General features: G+C 36.2%; 1 protein-coding gene across 2 annotated transcripts in view; it reads left to right on the top strand.

Moving 5' to 3' along the window:
* LOC102233586 (voltage-dependent calcium channel subunit alpha-2/delta-3) overlaps positions 1-14,000 on the top strand; it is a 113,355-nt gene that overhangs the window by 42,623 nt on the left and 56,732 nt on the right. For both annotated transcript variants that reach the window (XM_023334655.1, XM_023334661.1), the window contains exons 5-8: positions 1,011-1,155; positions 7,605-7,736; positions 8,252-8,463; positions 9,982-10,056. In XM_023334655.1, coding sequence (XP_023190423.1) covers positions 1,011-1,155; positions 7,605-7,736; positions 8,252-8,463; positions 9,982-10,056 — 564 coding nt within the window. The remainder of the gene's footprint in view (positions 1-1,010; positions 1,156-7,604; positions 7,737-8,251; positions 8,464-9,981; positions 10,057-14,000) is intronic.

Consider the following 14,000-nt stretch of genomic DNA (forward strand, 5'->3'; position numbering starts at 1 on the left):
TTTAAAGTGATTGTCAATTAAATGTTACTGACAAAAATACCAAGTTATCTCTTGAAGATTTTATCATGTTTGCTTCCAAAAATAAAAAAATGAAAAAAATTAAATCAATTTCTGGACATGAATGCAAAATTTACACAAGTAAACTTTATAAACAGGGAGATACTCTAAACGGTGAACAGCACCACAACTATAGCCTGCTTTAAAGAAAAAACATTTAATTACATTAAATGTATAAAAAGGTAAATGACCTGCACTTGTATGGCGCTTTATCAAGCCCAGAGGATCCCATAAAGCTACTACTACACTACTTTCAATCATTCACATTTTCACACACACATTCACACGCCGATGTTGGTAAGCTACATTGTAGCCACAATTGCCTTGGTATAGTTTAATTTGCAATTTGAGCTGTGTTTTTTTTTTTTTTTGCCGAAATGCATTAACATGTGTTTGTTTACTTTTTAAAACCTGCCAGGCTACTAAAGTTGTATTTTAATGTTTTTTTGTTTTTTTTTGCCTTTTTGTGTCTCCTGTTCTGCAGTGCTTCTTTCTTTTGCAAGTGCAATCTGTGGTGTTTTCTGAAGCTTTGGGATGCAGAGACTCTTGTGCTTTCGATGTGTCTAGAACTATGATTTATTAATACTCTTCCTAGTCTACCAGTACTAAAAATACTTTGGAGGCACAGCACCTCATGCACAATGTAACTGGGCAAGTAGTGCACAGACGCTTGAGGTGGGATTTGTCAGCTCAGCATCTTTCTCTGTAACAACATGCACACCCTGGGATGATCCAGGGATTCAGGTTACTTCAGCATTCACTAATGCATGTCACTAAAGTGGCCAGGTTCTCTCATGTAGCGACAGCATGACTCAGTAAGCAGACCTGATTGAGACTGAGATCCTTGGATCTGAGTGACAGCTTAAGTTGAAATTAAGATTTCACTTTATGTTTAAGTTTTAGCTTTTTGCAGATGTTGTTAAGTCTCTATATTTGTCTCTTCTTGTCTCCAGTATGAATACTTCAATGCTGTGCTGATCAATGAGGATGTAGAGCTGGGAGGAAAGTTTGTCCTGCAGCCCAACGATCATTTTAACAACCGATCAGTCAACCTCAGCCTCAGTGTGGTACAGGTGCCAACCAATATGTACAATAAAGGTATGTTCACAATCCACAATATACATAACATCTATATACACAGTCTATATGAAGAAATTGGTTTACATGGATTCATAATGATGGTGCAACTTGTTTGACACAAGAAAAAATTCAATACTATTAAAAACAGTCAAAGACGTTGCTCAGTCTTGGGGTGTTTGCACACCTAGTAGTCCAATAGACTCAGTTCGAATGGGGACCAAAAGTGCAGCGTCTATTACATTTTCAGCTCACTACACTGTCAAATGAACCAAACCCTTTGAAAAATGTATTTACCCCCTCTAATCTAGTGGTGCCGCATCAAAAACTGCTGAAGGAAACGACACAAAAACCTCTGTACCAGACACAGAGCATAGCGTCCTACTAAAATGTAGTGGCCTCAGATTTTAACAGTTGTAAATGGTCAAGCTAACTCATCATTTATGATTGAGAACATTTGCCAGACATCTAAATTTATCTTCTCCTTATGTTCAACATTTTACTTGTAAGATAAAGCGTCTTTCTGAAAACTTTTGATTGTGCAGTATCATACATTTCTTCTTTTTTTGCCTGCAGCAAGGAGCCTACCTTCTAATTAACATACAAAAAACTCAGTGGTAACTACTTATAGCCATCCATTCTCTGATCACACTGAAATACAGTTTGTCCTTAGGTAATGTGGCTTGGAGCTAGAAAATTAGCACTGTGGTAATGATAAAGTCAGAAGTTTTGCTTCATGTGAAATGGTTTAAGAATAACTAAAAATTCAGCTTGTGTTGCTGGACCACAATGTATGCCTTTATCAGTAGATGGATATGACTTCATTATTTGTAACTCTTTGGTTCATTATTGCCACACATTGAACTAATTAGCTGTTAATAATTAGACTTCTTCTGATTTACCATCAGCTCAAATCCAACAAGAGAATTCAAGGCCTTGTACAAGGCTCTGTGGACAAAGTGAATGTCAAGTTGACTTAACTGAGCTACGAGGGGCAACAAAAGTACATACAGATGGAGAGCTAAGAGGAACGGGGGAGGGAGCGAACAGGGAGAACGTAATTGAAAAAGAAAGTAGGTTAAGTCAGGCTGATGGAAGGTCTAAGCAAGAGATTAATTGCCCCCCTGTAAAAAGAGGAGAAAAAGGAAGTCAGAGTGACAGGAAAAAAGTTAGAAACTAAATAGATGAGGGTGCATAGAAAGTGAGGCTGATAGAACAGGAACAGTAATCGTGATGTGATTTACAGGCAAATGATTTGACTCTCAAACCCATATTCCTTACACGCTTTAGCAGTGGTGTAAGACTTTAGACCTCTTTGGATCTAAAGTCTTACATTTCTGTTCAAATAAAGTAGACAGGGTTTTCTTTTGGGAATCATTTGCTTTTGAAATGCTTTATGAAGGATCTGCACAAATTTTACCATAAAAATACTAATATTTAATATTTTCGGTGACATGAATTTGTTCATTTGACAGTCTAGTTTTTCTTTTGTATTACTTTCACAAGTCCAAAAACACAACATAGATGGTAGCCAATTAGAGCCCTTTCAAGCGCTCCATTGGACAGCTTTCTGATGTTAATTTGGTGCAGACTAATGTGAAAAGCTGTCAAGCACCTGGCTGAGCTCCTTTAATGTTGGAGTTCTCTCAAGTGAATGAGAGAGGAGGCTCTGATTGATATTTGTGCTTATGTCTCAAACAAAAGTTTACATTTAGTTTCTGGCAAACAATTGTATGGTAACAAGATGGGAAATGGTTATACCAGTCGATTTCATAATCATATTCCCTAACAAACTGTTTATAAAAATGCCAGAACCTGCTTAATGGAGCAAAGCTCTGTAGGTTAACTTACTTATGTTTGCTTTGGTTTCAGCTGCCATTGTTTCTCACTATTATTCTGCCTGTTATTTTGAACACTGACCATAGAATAATGTTTAAATCTCAAAAATTTATCTGTAACAGAGACTGGAAATGAGAAAGAATGATAGATCTGTTTAAAAGTCTTTTTTCATACATATATGTGATGTACCCAACACATGTTGAACTACCACACATTTTTATTTTTGAGCAGAAACCTTCATAGACCAAAAGAAAAAAACAAAAACAGATGATGCAGTTGAGTTAAATGTCATATTTAAATCTTGTTGGTTTAAAATGACAGCTACCAAGAAAGAATGTCACATTGTGTTAAATGCCTGTTGCCTGAACCCCTTGTGTCTCTTCTTTTCTTGCTCATCTTACATTTTGGGGCTTGGATGCAAATAAATGCTTGAAAGGAACCTAAGATGAAAGAACTGAGAAATGAAAAGACATGAAGTTTAGCTTTTTCTTTTCACTTTTATTTACTTTTTTTTTACTACATGGACTCTTATTCTCCTCATGTGCACTATCCAATCAGCTGCTTCATGCTGTTCACAGTCTGTGGACAAAAGTTGTTTTACATCAGCAATGATGAATTTGACTTTACTTCTTGTAATAGTGTAAAAAATTGTGTATCGGAGACCCTTCTTTCAAACTCTGAAATTAAAACATGCACATAATCCTAAACAGACAATTCTTTCAATGTATCATGATGCAAACATGTATAATGGATGTGCTGAAGCTCAGCAGACATTTCACAACAGGCCAATACTTTTTCTAACATGTTAGAATCCTTGTTCTTGTCACTTATTAAATTTCCTTCCTATTGTACCTGAGGTAACTTAATTTACACAAAAGGAAAATTCAGATTTCTTTTCATTAGGCACAATATGTTGTTCTGTTTAATCTTAGCTATTCATCTTGGACCATGAATGCTTGTGCACACAGAAAAAGGCTATCTGTCAAAGTTAAAGCTCTGTTAAATGAAACCTTGTTGGCAAGTAGCACCATGTTTGCTTCCTCATTATGATGATTTTAGATTGTAATAGACACTTGAAATTCACCAGAAGGGACTGCATTGTTGTGTAAATACATTCTGGATCCTTTCCAGTCCCATCTCCACTCCACTCCATTCCATGGAGGTGAATGGGTGTTGACTATCAACAAAGGGCTTTAGTGTGTTATAGCTTCCAGAAGAATAATTCAATCATGGCTTATTGGCATGACTGTTGACAGCAGAACAATGTTGCCAGCAACGGAGATGATGTGAAATCTGTTATCTTCTTCTCTTTCACTCCATCCATTAGGTACTTGTCTGTGTGTCTGTCTTTTTCTACCCATCTCTTTGAATGCATTCTTGATTGTTTTTTTTTTTCTTGCTCGCTCTAGCGGGTATTGTGTTTCTGTCTCACTGTATGATTTTGTGTCTGGCTCTTTGTCATTTTTTATTTTTTGCTTCCATCCTTCCCATCCTGCTCCTGAACGAAGCCAAAAGCAGCTGTAAAAAGCTTGGCTGACTGGTCCATAACTAGCAAACTCGGCTTGAAAATTAAAAACAAGAAATCATAATTGGATGTGCTGAGCCATATTGTACTTCACCAGTTTCTGTAGTTTTATGTCCAAAAATTATTGCACACACTATGTTCTTACAGGTTTAATATGTACATATGAGATACTTTGCAGATACTCGTCTTCTAATAGAGAATAATCATGCACCTGTTATGTTGCAGAAGGACAAAGATAAACACTACACTTGTTTTTTTTTTTTACCCAAACATTTTAAGAACTCTCACTTATTCAAATCTATTTTATAATGCATATTCTGTTTTTTTTAATTAATGTATAACTTTAAAACTTAAATCTGCCAGAGCATAGCAGACAATTTAGAGCTTAAAGTAGCAGTATTTCACTGTAATTTGTAGGGTTTTTTGCTAATCTATATTCATGATAGAAGTTACATCTCTCTTTTCGGTTATTGTACAATATATAGTAAAACCTGTCTATGGACATGCCGTCTGCCATCAGAGTGTTGCTCAGTACAGAGGATCGTAATTGTGAGTTTAATCACGGGGAGCGACACGAAAATGAGCATCAAGTTTTGTAACACCGTGAATTAGCATCGCTTCTAGCAGCTCGTTTCTCTGAATAACGGGACAGTAATACAGGGAAAAGCAGTGAAGCTCTGGGCTGCAGTTTTGCGCCGACACTGTAAAACAGAACTACATAATATTAGCGTGGTGTGATGTGACTTTTATTTTTCGTTTGAATTTAAAAAAATAATAACGGTCATGATCTGAGTCTTTATAATTATATTTGGGCCAGCAATACTTTTTTATCAGACAAAATAAAATATCTGGGTTTATTTAGTCCATCACAACCAGAACCTCGAGGTTCTCCGTTGCTGTATGATACTGCAAATCAGCAGAGAAATTACCGCAGCTGCTGCGCTCCAGACCGCAACATGGGACAATCTCCTAACTGGACTAGAACTGAACCGAACCGCACATTAACGTGTTTCATCGCCTACCGACAGATAAGGAAACACAAATAATTTGGCTAAAAACTATAAACTTGAAGAGAAAACCCTTCATGCTTTATATGTACTCATTTTATTGTGTGGACAAAAAGCCAACGGAAGAAAATCCGAATCTGCATCCGAAGCAACTGAATCAGTGAAGTAGGTAAATATTAGTGATGTGTCGGTCGCGAACGATCCGGCTCTAAGAGCCGGCCCTTTGAAGTGAACGATTTTAGGATCCTATTTGGGAGCCGGGTTTTTTTCTACAGTATATCGCTGTCTCTCCGCCTCCCAGTCGTTGTGCTTGTGCTCTGCAAGTGCCAGAGCCGATAGTTTTTCCTCGCAGCATTTTTTTTTGTCCTGCGGTGCCTCGCTGTCTCTCCGCCCCTTCTCCCTCTCCTTGCGCGTTTTGCTCTTTTGCCAGTGCTAGAGCAGAGAGGTTTTTTTCCCTCGGTGGGTTCACTGCCCTCATGTCAAGCGTGTGCTCCACACATCTGACCAATCACACATAGATTCAATTAATAATGTGGCGGGAAAACACTGAAAAAAAAGTTTATCTCCACTTTTTTTGTGGAAACGGCAGGCAATTGGCCAAGCTGTATAGCGTTCGTCGGCAGGTGTTTTTGTACAGACACTCACTCAGCGGTCAAGAAGCACGACAGAAAGAAGGGGAGTCAGTGTGAGAACTGAATAGGTGAAAATAAATGAGTGACAGAAAACGGAGCAAGATTTGGACTCATTTTAATGCTACATCAAGCTCCAGGGCAGAGTGCAGACTGTGCAAAGTCAGCATTTCCTATCGTGCAGGCTCGACAAACAACCTGCACAGCCACATGCGGACATCACACGCATCGGTATTGCTATAGCATTGTTATGCGGCATTTTTACTCATCATAAGTGCTTAACAATGTCAATAATGAAACAAAATATTATAAAATTAGGTTTAAGCTATTAATTAATTAATAATGTCAAAAATATATATGGGGAGCCGTTTGGGAGCCGAAAGAGCCGGCTCTCCACAGTAAGAAGAGCCATTAGAGCCGCATCTCGAAAAGGAGCCGAAAATCCCATCACTAGTAAATATGCTAATGCGGGTTATTCGCGGCCATTTCTTCAAGTCGCCATCCCTCGATTAAGTTTTACCGTTACTTTTACCTAAGCAGCGGTAAAACAATATTGCCCCATTTAAGCTATAATAGCTGGAGTTCCAACATATTTTGTAGCCTAAGACGTCTGACGAAAGCCGGTTAGCAAGTTGCTAACATGTAAACAAATGGAGGTTCCGGTTTGCGGCGGAAGTCGCGCCCTTAAATCACGCAAAGTCTCATGTTGGCTAGAAATAAGGTGGATACATATGTAGAAAGACAAACTTTATGTAAAATAATACATAGATGGGCCATGTTGCCACATATTTCTCTAGACAGGTACAGGAATCCAGTAGTATGAGTGTTGCAACTTAAGTACCTCATATGTACTGGATACATATACTCATTAACTTTTACTTGAGTAACTTTTGAAAATATATGTGCTTTTGGGACTAGATTTGCTTCAGTGTACTTTTTAGTTTTGCTTGAGTAATGCTATTATGAAAAATTACTAATATTTGTGTAAAAAGTTTTGCTACTCTACTCACCATGCGTAACTTTGCTACACGAAGACCCAACATGTCTTACCAAAAATGCACCAGATACAGACACACACTTATGGTTCATTTTAATGTGAGACTTCTTGTTTGTCTTTATTATTTTCATGTTTATTTTTTTTTTTGTCAGCAGACAATGCTGCTGAGCCATTTAGAGGTCAGTGGTGCAAAGACGTCAAATAGTGCCACTAGAAATACCTTGTTCTAACGTACATAAATTACTTGTAAGTATTTTAATATCATCAAGACAAAGCACATTTAGTGCACCAGGACCAGCAAGCTAATAGTTTTCATGCAATTTCTATAAAACTTCCAGGATGCAGATGTGCAGACTGGTTTTATGTGATTTTTCTAAGATTATATGAGCAGATAAAACCAATTATCAGCTACAACCTTTTAAATGTAACCTCATTTTTGGTGATCTCTCTATTTTCTCACTGTATTTTCATAGATTCTGCAATTGTCAATGGTGTGTACTGGTCGGAGGCCCTGAACAAGGTGTTTGTGGATAACTTTGAGAGGGATCCCTCGCTTATATGGCAATACTTTGGCAGTGCTAAGGGCTTTTTTAGACAGTATCCTGGTAAGTGTGTGCTGTTTTTTTTTTTTTTTTTTTTTTTTGGTTTTTGAAAGAGGAGACACATCGGACTGGAATGAAAAAGCTAGGGGAGTTTTTATAAATTACTTTGTGGTTGAATGGGATGGTGGGACAGTGAATAAACTCAGGTGTAATAAATATAAATCAAAGATACAAATTAGATGATATAGTGCAAATCCTATATTTTGAAATGCAAATCCTATATTTTGTAGAGTCAGAGGAAAGCATCTATTTTTAGGTCTTTGAAACATCACCTCTTCCTTATTTCAATAAATACAATAGAAAACCTGAGGTCTTGAAATTATTTCCTTCAGTGTTACATTTCTCTCTGGATACCATGTAACTCGATAAAAAAAAAAAAAAAAAAAAAACATTGAAGAAAATGACTAATTTTGTTGTTTTTGAATCCACCGACCTTATCTTGAACTTTAAATAAAAATTTAAATTTATTGCACCTACACCTGATTTGTTTTGTTTTTTAATTTACAATGGTTTTACAGGAATCAAATGGAAGCCAGATGACCATGGAGTTATAGCTTTTGACTGTCGTAATCGAAAGTGGTACATCCAGGCAGCCACCTCTCCAAAGGATGTCGTGATCTTGGTGGATGTCAGCGGCAGCATGAAAGGCCTGAGACTTACCATTGCCAGGCAGACGGTTTCCTCCATTCTAGACACTCTTGGAGATGATGACTTTTTTAATATCATTGCTGTAAGTCTAGACTCAAGGCCAATATTTTGTTCACCTTGTTGACCAAGACCTTGTTGTGAATGCGCAGGCTAGTTAGCTGAATACAGCAGATAAACATTTTCTGCAATTATAAGTTGCCTCTCTGCTATTGGCACATGTAGTAGCATGTACATGCGATTGAGTGACAGCTTTAAGACCCTCTTCCTGGCTCTGATTGATTATTTCTGGTTCAGGAGCAGTGCATTTCTTCAGATTCCAATAATAGCTCAGGATGGAGACTGATGTTTTCATAGATTATCTGTCTCATAGCATACTGTCACTATGAGGTTTAACAAATATGTAATAAATATATTCTTTATAAAAGTTACATACGGCAACTGTAACCTTAAAAACTATTTTAGAGTACACATTCATCCCCATGAGGTATAGTTTTAATAAGTTTGTGTCAAGTCGGCTTTTTAGTCCCCAAAAAATAACATTTTGACTCACTTGGCAAACGACAAGCTTGCACACACACATTAAGACATGCCCATATTTATCTTTTCCTTTTAACACTAGAAACATGCTTTAAAAATGAGCTTTCTTTCCTGTCATGCTCATAATTAATTACTTGTCATTTCAATGAAGATTTTAAATGCATAAGAGACAAACTTGGTTGATCCCTGCCTTTGGGATCTTAGCTAATCTTATCATTTATTCAGGCTGATGCAGTTCTGCTGTACACACATATTTGATGTTTGGGTTTTGGTTAAAGAGAATCATAAACAGTTAGATTTTTGTAATATTTCCATCTATAAAAGAAAGAATGGTATGAAAATGTATTTGTGTCCTAAAGATTACATTCAGATATTTTTTTTTTCTACTGAAACTTCCATTGGAAATGCTAAAATCCTTTTGTAGCACAAATATAGTTATAATGAAGTCACTGTTCGTTGTATGGTGAACACATGTTTCAGTGACACTTAATATTCTTATTATGATTATTAGAAAATTATTCTGTTGGAAAAAATTGACAAATTGAAAAGGATGAGTAAAAATAATCAATTAATCAGAGATGAGTTTGTCATTCCTATTTCACAAAGCCATTTTTTGAGTGCATCTCATCATGGTATTATTTTCACTTCAGTATGGAACGTAATAGAACAAATTATATACACTCTTGAGAGAAAACAATCTTTTGCAGTGGGAATATGTATTGCACTCTGCAATAAACACACATTCGCAGTCCAAAGCTTCTCATGTGCAACACACACAGAAACAGATTAGAGCACAATTACTGGCTTGGAGAAACACAATTCAATTGTCTTCCCAGGACTTTGAAGTTTAATTCATAGTGATGCATTAAGGAGTATTATCACCAAGTAGCAGGCACTGGTTGGGGTGTGTGTTGTAAAATGCATGCATTTGTTCTTGTCATAGAGATGAGTAAAGTTTCTTACGTCTTCATAATCCACATTTTTAAAATTCAACAATTTGTCATTTAAGTAGTTTTAATTTTTTAATGACTCACTTTCATAAATTCCTTTTGTATTTCTCTAGTACAATGAGGAACTGCATTATGTGGAGCCATGTCTGAACGGAACTCTGGTTCAAGCTGATGTCACCAACAAAGATGTGAGTAATTATAGCAGTTCATATACCGTTTGTGCTGTTCAATGTAAAGTTGTTCATAGATTAGAATTGCAGATGCCAAGCTAAAGCGATGTGAAATAAACTTTGGGGCATTGAATTTTATGTAGGAGAAAGTACTAATTCAATCTAAAACTGCTTTTTAAATATAAAATTGTTTATACTGTCATTATAAAAATAGGAACGCTGGAATAAAGTACTTAAATATTTCCTCATTTCACCTTCCTGTCTTTCTGCTTTGCAGAACTCTGTTCATACAAATATAGGAAGTTGATGAAAAGCTTTACTAAAAAAAAGACACTAAACTCAGAAGTACAGTTGCTCTTCATTTTCCAGTTTGTCAGACGTAGCTCAAAAGTTTGTGTGAACGCCGTCAGAATGCATAAACGCATTAAAAGATGTCTTTATTTTCTTCTATTCAACTCAATTCAATATAGTTCAATTCAAATACTTCGGTACTGTTTACCCCAAAGGCTAATTAAATGTTGTTGCAACCAATTAAATGTTGCAATGTTTCAATATAGTGTCAGTATACAATAACGCTTACTTTTGAGGAGTAATTAAAGCCATGCATAAGATCATCTGTGCTACACTCTCTAGCTCAAATTATTTAAGTACATACATTAGTACCGTACTTAAATAATGTTTCGCATAAATCCAGTGTTATAGAAAACTTGGAGAAATTATGATGAATGCAGTCTATATAGAAGTAACAATGTATTTATAGTATGAGATTAAGAGTTCTGATTGGACATTTAAGATACATTCATAAGGATCTTGCAATATTCAAAATGAATCAAATCTCATTCATCCTCTTTTAATTTCAATTCACTGTTTTCTGCATTAATCCAGCACAACAGTAAGCTATTTACCTGTGACTGCATGCAATGATTTCAAAGCTGCACTTGCAAGTGGTAAAAATGCTCTCTGCATGAATTTTGTTGAGGTTGTTAGATTCTGTTTACCTTATTGTGACTATACACTTATGAATATGGATTAGAACTGTGTGTTCCATGCAGTAGCTTAATGTAGATGAGTCAGCCTGTCTAAGAGAAGAAAGCAGTGTGCAGCAGTGGATAGGCTAATGTCTTTTACTTTAGCAAACGCCTGAAAGCGGATGTCCCAATAGGGGCTGCAAAAGTACTCATGTCTTTATGAAACATGTGATTTATTAAAGCCACATTTTAATGTGGTAAAATACTTCAAGATATCAAGTTTTCATGTGACAAAAATGTAGCAAACTGTAGTTGAATTTTTATCCACCACAGCCCTTGGCCTTGGAAATGGCAATAGATATGAGTCTGTTGCTCATCTGTCCTTAAAGTTCTTTAGATCTAGAGTTGCTTTTCAGATCCTTTAGCGTACTTCATGTTGTCAGACAGGTTCTCTTGGTTGTACATGTTTAACATTGTATTAAATCAAAACATTCTTAAATGAAATAAATTATACCTTAGTAATGAATGGAATTTGTGTATCGAGATATATATTTGATGCTCATTCCTGATGTATCCCAAAGCTCATGCTCATATAAAAATTTTTCCTCTGAAGTGCATGAATTTAGGTCTGGCCAATAGTTTCCCTTAGGGGCAAATTAATCTTGATTCTGAACTTCACTCGATTAAACTTAGCTCTGGTTTATTTTAGCTAAAAAAGACAGATAAATTATTGCTAGAGTATTCACATTCCTTAAATAGGGTTTCTCCCCAAGGCAATTATACAAAGGCATTGCTGGACTTTAAAGAGAAAAAAGTAGTAGAGATTTACTACTTTTGGACTGAATACTTCTACATGGTTAATACTGAATATGAAACATTCTGTTTTGATTTGACTTTATTTGTCTATTCATCCACAGAGTCCTGGTTAAGTCAATGGCTAAAATGTGTCCTCCACACAAATTTATATAAAAGAGTTTTACCAAAAAAAAGCTATGCCTAAAAAATACAAATAAAGTAATACAATTTAAAACGAGATCAAATATAAAAGATGGTGAAAAAGAGGATTATACTTAATGAATCAAGCAAAATTCTCTGCAAGTAAAAATGGTGATGTAATATAACTCTGACGTTAAAGTCTGGATTTGACTTGGTATTGAATCATTGTTCACGCCTGCTAATTGGCTTTAAAACACGCTGAAGTTTTCATATCTCTATACTTAGCTGCTCGTTTTTGTTAACAGAAAGCTCTTTTTCTGCCTTTGAATGCATTTGTCAGAAGTACATCGATCTCGATTGTTGAGATTAGTAGTTTTCCATAAAATCAAAACCAAATGCCTTGGCAAGCTGCATTTAAAGATAATTTGTTCGTTCACATGGATATTCTTACAGCTAGACGGCTCCAACTGCTATGCTCACTTTAAAGAATTAAAAGTGTCTACTCTCTGAAAAATGTGATATCCAGCTCTCATTTCAGGTTGTTGTAGTGCTACAAAAAACCTCTGGCATATTTAGTATTGCACTCACACTTGAATCCCTCTCAAACATGTGCACATTTTCTGTCTGCCACTTAAATACTCTGCTGGATTTAAGCATTGCCTGCTGTGTTCTGAAAAATCACTTCGATCTTTACGCGCAGGCAGTCACAGGTGCATGCACTGGCACCAGGGAAAGCTTGCTATGCTCCAGGGAATGTTTTTTTTGTTGGAACCGATTAACCTTTTATCGGCATCCACGGAAAGGTTGTCTTTTTGCAATATGAGAATGTTAGAAGAGACGCTGAGTTTTTTTTGTGTACCTGTGTACTTTTGCTTGGTATGTGTTTGTATGTGCAACTGCACAGTTTCTTCCTACTGAGAATACTCTTGATATGTCCCTACACATGTTGTTGACCCTTGCTGAGTGTTAGACATTTCTCTGTCCATCATTGAAGAAACAAATACCTGAAAAATTGTTTGAAAAAGTGAAAGAAAAGGAAAAGAAGTTAAGGAAACATAGGCTTTGAGGATCATGAGACTGATAAGGCATAAGAGGTCTGAGGTGCTCATGCACTATAAGACCTGAAAATCAGATGCGACTTGTTTTTCCAACATAACCTGGACGTGTACATGAAGGTGTAATCACTTCTGTGAATGGAAATGGGTTTACACTGTCACAGGGAAATCTTGAAGACATGTATACTGTTCTTCACAAAAATGTATACTTACCCCCTTAACTTTTTCACAAAAAGTTTAATTTTTGTCTAACTTCCTCCTTCAACATTGCTTTGGCGTGTCTTACAGGAAAGTGCAATCTGGACTTCTAATAGTTTTCTTTCAATGTTGGCCTTTTTTCTAGCCACTCCACTTTATAAAGCTTGGATTTGTAGAGTGCGAAGTAGTAATTGTAACAGTCGTCAAATTCTCCGACCTCTCTGCAGCTCTTTCAAAGTTACCTTGAATAATGTCGTCTTTGTCTGACCTGTAAGCTTCGGTGGACAGTCAGGTCTAGTTATATTCTTGTCATTTACCTTTGATTGATTAAACAGTGCTATACCTGTGATCTTCTGCTGTATACGTTTGCCTTTACAGATTTGTTAGCGAACATGTATCATCATGTGAGGATCCTCCTCATTCAATCTGATATTGCAGTATAAATGCAGACAACCCTTTCCAGAATTTTCATTTAAAATACATTTTGGAAACTACAATTTCCATTTCACTGCACAGTTATTTGCTTGTTTGTGTTTGTCTATTTCACAAACTTCTAATAAAATACAGGGTATTTCTGTTTGCGATGTGACAAAATGCAGAAAATGGAAACTTCAATGCATTATAGTTGCATCTAGTTAAAAATAGGTTAAACAATATGGTTCCAGATGTGAATTTCCTTACACGGCCACTGCAGAGCAGTTCTTTTAGTTGCTAAAATTGTCCACTGGGTGTTCAGTGAAGATTATGGAACCTGGTCATTAAAGGGCAGTTATCTCAGTCAGTACATGAAAAAGCATTTCTAAAT

The sequence above is a fragment of the Xiphophorus maculatus genome, chromosome 1 (assembly GCF_002775205.1).
Source record: "Xiphophorus maculatus strain JP 163 A chromosome 1, X_maculatus-5.0-male, whole genome shotgun sequence".
Lineage (NCBI taxonomy): Eukaryota > Metazoa > Chordata > Actinopteri > Cyprinodontiformes > Poeciliidae > Xiphophorus > Xiphophorus maculatus.